This window comes from Hipposideros armiger, unplaced genomic scaffold, assembly GCF_001890085.2.
Source record: "Hipposideros armiger isolate ML-2016 unplaced genomic scaffold, ASM189008v1 scaffold_102, whole genome shotgun sequence".
NCBI classification, from domain to species: domain Eukaryota; kingdom Metazoa; phylum Chordata; class Mammalia; order Chiroptera; family Hipposideridae; genus Hipposideros; species Hipposideros armiger.
Genome location: NW_017731452.1, coordinates 3846083 through 3850595, shown reverse-complemented (window position 1 = coordinate 3850595; position 4513 = coordinate 3846083). Strand labels below are relative to the sequence as shown.

The following is a 4513-nucleotide window of genomic DNA, read 5'->3' as shown; positions in this document are numbered from 1 at the left end:
AGATAACATAACATAGTCATGTTAACTCTAAACAATGTTTGAAATTTTCCAATAGTTATCAGTCCAGTAGTCATAACAATTGCTTTCTTATCTTTGCAAACAAGTTCTTTGGGGAAAAGGTTGCTTCAGGCCCAGTCCAAAGGTTGTTTTGCCCTGTTTTAACATTCCAAAGGTTTGAGATGTAAGACATGCAAGGCACTTCCTCTGGCATCTCAGGATGTCAAACCCAGTGACAGTGATAATAACTTCAGAAGGAGGAATGGAGGCTTTTCTCTCCAACAAGGCCACCCCTGCATAATGCCTCTATGTACTCGACCTCAGTTTCCAAATTCTGTTTTACACTTGGTAACACAGCAGTGCACAGGTTTATGTATCATGTTTATATTTTGTGATGGCAAATACATATACTGAGTTATACAGATTAAGAATATTTTGGGGCCAGCTGAGTGGCGCGTTGGTTAAGAGCTGGTTTGCGATGCCAGCTCTGAGCAGCAGGGTCCCGGTTTGGATCCCACATGAGGGCCAGTGACACTGCCCTCTGCAGCTAAGATGGTGAACAACAGCTTGACCTGGAGCTGGGCTGCCGTGAGTCACTGGTGACGGCGTAGGCTGCAGCTCCTGCTGCAAACTGAAGAACAAAAGGACAACAACTTGTCTGTTCCCCTTCCCCAATTCCTCAACGCTGTTCCCCTCCCCCAATTCCCCAATTAAAAAAAAAAAAAGAATATTTCACAAGCAGTCCCAGCAAGAGTAATTAAAATGTCTGTTTATTCATTGACAAACCTAGTAACATGAACAGAAAATCTTAATTGAAATCTGCCTTGATAGAAACACAGTGCACAACATTAATACCGTGTTCACAGAGGACAGAAACGCTCAGTCACCCTGTGTGCCTAAAGCCACCAGGGCTCTTGAGAAAAGATCCCATTTACTCAAGTGCTTGAACATTTTCAGGACCACATACTAACTCGACACAGAAAAAGAAAGGGGCCGAACAGAACTGCACATTTACAAATGCAAATAATGAGCTATACAGCACTTTACAATAATTACAGTGGTAATTACAGTGGCTCTGTGATATATCCCAAGAGTTGACCAGAGAGTAAAGTGTGAACTGTGCTGCTAGAAAGCCCTTCACTGAAACGAGCTGCGGGAGCTTTCTACCTCACACCCATCTGTCCTGGGGAAGGAGAGGCTATGCGGGGTGATGGAACCCTCACACTGAAATGGAGTTACTTTCTTTTTCGTCCTTCCTCTCTCCACCCACCATGTGACATTCTGGAGTGTAAGGCACAAGAACCTGGCGTGGAGAAAAGAGGTACTCCGAGCTCCAGTGTGCAAGGGAATTCCTGGCTTACATCTTTTGAAACAGATGCTAAAAATATCCTCCTCACCTCTTGTAATTTCTGTCCTTGAGAAACAGGAAAAGGAGATGGCAGAAGACTTGCAAAGGATAAAAATAGCTGCATCTAAGTATCATGAGAAAAATGGGCCAAGAAATGTGTAATTCTTCAAAGGATGCTCTGCTCTGAGAAGTCTAGAATCTCACAGGGAATAACTGACATTTTATGAAAAAAGAACAGTTAAATGCATAAACATACTAAGTCCTCTTAAAATAGTGCATTGGTCATTATGAAAACATACAAAATACAACATTGACAATGAAAGAAGCTTTAGGACTTAGCATTTTAAAGTGGAGGCCAAAAATAGTGACGAGAGCCGGCTGAATGCCTCAGTTGGTTAAGAGTGCGAGGTCTGAGCAACAGGGTTGCCGGTTCGATTCCCACATGGGCCAGTAAGCTGTGCTCAAGCTGAGCTGCTGCTGAGCTGCCAACAGAAGGCAGGATGGCTCAGCTAATGAGAGCATGTGCTCTTAACAACAAAGTTGCCGGTTCGACTCCCGCATGGGATGATGGGCTATGTTCACCTGCAACTAAGACTGAATATGGCAACTTGAGCTGAGTGGCTGCGAGCTGCTGATGGGCGGCCAGATGGTGACTGGACTTGGAGCTGAGCTAGCTGCGCCCTCCACAGCTAGGATTGAAGGACAACTTGGCTGTTCCCCTTCCCGAATTCCCCAATAAAATCTAAAAACAAAAATGGTGACGAGTGAGGAAGCAGGCAGGAATCTATATAGATTGTTCACTACTTACTGCGTGTAAACAGAATGTAATTAACATATTAACTATCACTTTATTTCATCCACCATTTCATACAGACAACTAAGTTTCTCCCAAATTCATATGCCTAGTAAGTATGAGTCAGATGGCTCATCAAAAAATGTTGTGAAGTTTTCTCCTGAAATTTCCACATCTGGGCATCAGGAAAGGTTTCCCCAAGAATATACCTCCAATACATTTGTCTATTCCCTCTTGTTTGTTGGGTAGGTAGGTGACCCCAGGCTTTAAGCCTTTAGCTAAAATATTGAAGTATTTATCTAGGACGGAAGCTCAAAATGGCTTGAACTTTCATGAAGCAGAGTAGCAGGGGGCAGAGTTTTTGTTTTCAGGCACCCAGACCTCATACTGGCTGCCTTGTAGTTAATTGGTGAGTACATGGTGTATAAAGTATGCAGGTTGTGCCCTGGCATAGTGACACAGGGGTCCCTGGCATTTTATTGCCACTCCCTAAAGGCAGAAAGCCATTCTTTTGCACTCCTGAATCTCATCACCCAGCAGAGAGCCTCACCACAAGAGGCCATCAATAAAATGAGATTGGCTTATGGGGAGAGGTGGGCTTCAATCCAAAGAATGGGAACTGGAGAGTGTGGGCCAACACGCAGTGATGGCTGTGCCATTAGACTGGTATCGATTCAAAGAAAGATTTACTGGACAATGTGCCAAACTGTGTCCTAGGTGCTGAGAATACAGCCCTACATTAGATTAAGGTTCTGTTGTGAGAAGGCAGGGCTTGCAACCAGTGGGGAAGGCAGTCAACAAACACGTACTTCACATAGTGAGCTCTATAAAGGAAAAGAAACAGGGTGATGTGATAGTAAGGGAGGGGTGATGGTGGACTTCTTAGATGATGGAGTAAATGATTGCTCTTCCCTTGGTCCAGAAAAGCTATAAAGGTGCAGAGTAAGATCTGGTCTGGAAATCAGGTCCTTTAATCCTGCCTGTCAGGTCAAGCCAGGACAGCAGACCAGATTTCCACTCCGCTCTGCTAAAGCCTGGTACAGGAAGACCCCCAATGACTTTCAAAATACAAATTGACTGTCAGACTAAGAAGCCTTTTTAAAAAAATTTTATTGGGGAACAGTGTGTTTTTCCCAGGACCCATGAGCTGCAAGGCAAGTTGTTGTCCTTCAGTCTTAGTTGCGGAGGGTACAGCTCAACTCCAAGTCCAGTCCCCGTTTTCAATCTAGTTGTGGGGAAGGGGGTGGGGCGCAGCCCACCATCCCATGTGGGAATCGAACTGGCAACCCTGTTGTTAAGAGCACCTGCTCCAACAAACTGAGGCATCCGTTTCCACCAAGTAGCCTTTTAACGCTCTGAACTAGAGTGGGATTGCGCTGCAGACCGACAAAGGACCAGCCCTGGAACCATGGGTAGCGATAACATCAGAGCTCCTCACATTTCAGCGGGGTTGCAGCCCACTGCGGAAGACCCGCCTGTACTTGCAGAAATTAGCCAACTCCGAGGCCAGAGTTCTAAAGAGGCCTTGAAAGGCCAGGACTCCAAATAACTTCACCTTGGCGGCGGCGAGGGACACAGCGAGACACGAATATGCCTCACGTGCAGGGGTGGGGCTGCAACGCGGATGACACAGCGCGCTTGCGCGAATGAGACAACAAGCCGGCGTACGCCTGCTCGGGGGCCGTAAAGCGCGGAAGGTCGCGGTTTCCGGCTTCCCAGGAACTCTTTACTCTCTCCGCCCCGCCCCCTCCCCTTTCCTGTGGCCTCCCCCTTCCGGCCCCCCGGCAACCCTGGCAACTGTGGTGGCGGCTGCCCAGCTTCTCCTGGGTAGTGCCGAGCGCGGAGCCCGGGGGATCCCATGAGGTAAGGAGACAGCTGCGGGGCCGCGGTGGCCTCCGGTCCGCGCGGGCCTTAGCGCCCCGGGACCCCCAGCTTTCCCACATTCCACTTCGGTCTCGCTGAGGGGTGGTCCCGGCAGCCCGTCGTTTCCCGTGGGGTCGGCCGGGTTGTCCCGGAGGGCGCGTCCTGGCGCCAGGACTCAGGCGGTCCGGGCCGAGAGTGGTTCCGCTTGGTCTCCCTCCCCCTCGGCGGCTGTGTCCTGTCCGGTGGAGGTTGGCGGGCCTCGGGAATACTCGTGCCGGGCTGCCGCGCACCGGGTCTTCCAGGCGTCCGCCTCTCAGCTCGGACGCCCCGGGCGGCCGGGGTGACCTAGCTTCTGGCTCCCCACCTGGGCTTGCACTCCCCCGCAGTCCAGATGAGGCTTGTCTAGCCCGCTCTTCCTCCTCTGCAGGTGGAATTGTTTTCCCGCGTCGAAACGTGCGGATCACCTGTGCTTTTCTCACTAGTGAGACAGCTGCGGCGTCCGGCAGTGAAGT

The 4513-nt window shown here is 49.4% G+C and overlaps 1 protein-coding gene across 3 annotated transcripts in view; it reads left to right on the top strand.

The window, feature by feature from the left end:
- Window positions 1–3832: 3832 nt before the first annotated feature.
- The window catches only part of PDPR (pyruvate dehydrogenase phosphatase regulatory subunit), a 38044-nt gene continuing 37363 nt past the window's right edge, over window positions 3833–4513 (top strand). For 2 of the 3 annotated variants that reach the window (XM_019646414.1, XM_019646413.1), the window contains exon 1: window positions 3833–4001. Coding sequence is in view for 1 of the 3 variants with exons in the window: in XM_019646415.1 (XP_019501960.1) it covers window positions 3997–4001 (5 nt within the window). In the remaining 2 variants the exon portion in view is untranslated. The remainder of the gene's footprint in view (window positions 4002–4513) is intronic. The other variant, XM_019646415.1, reaches the window with a different exon arrangement.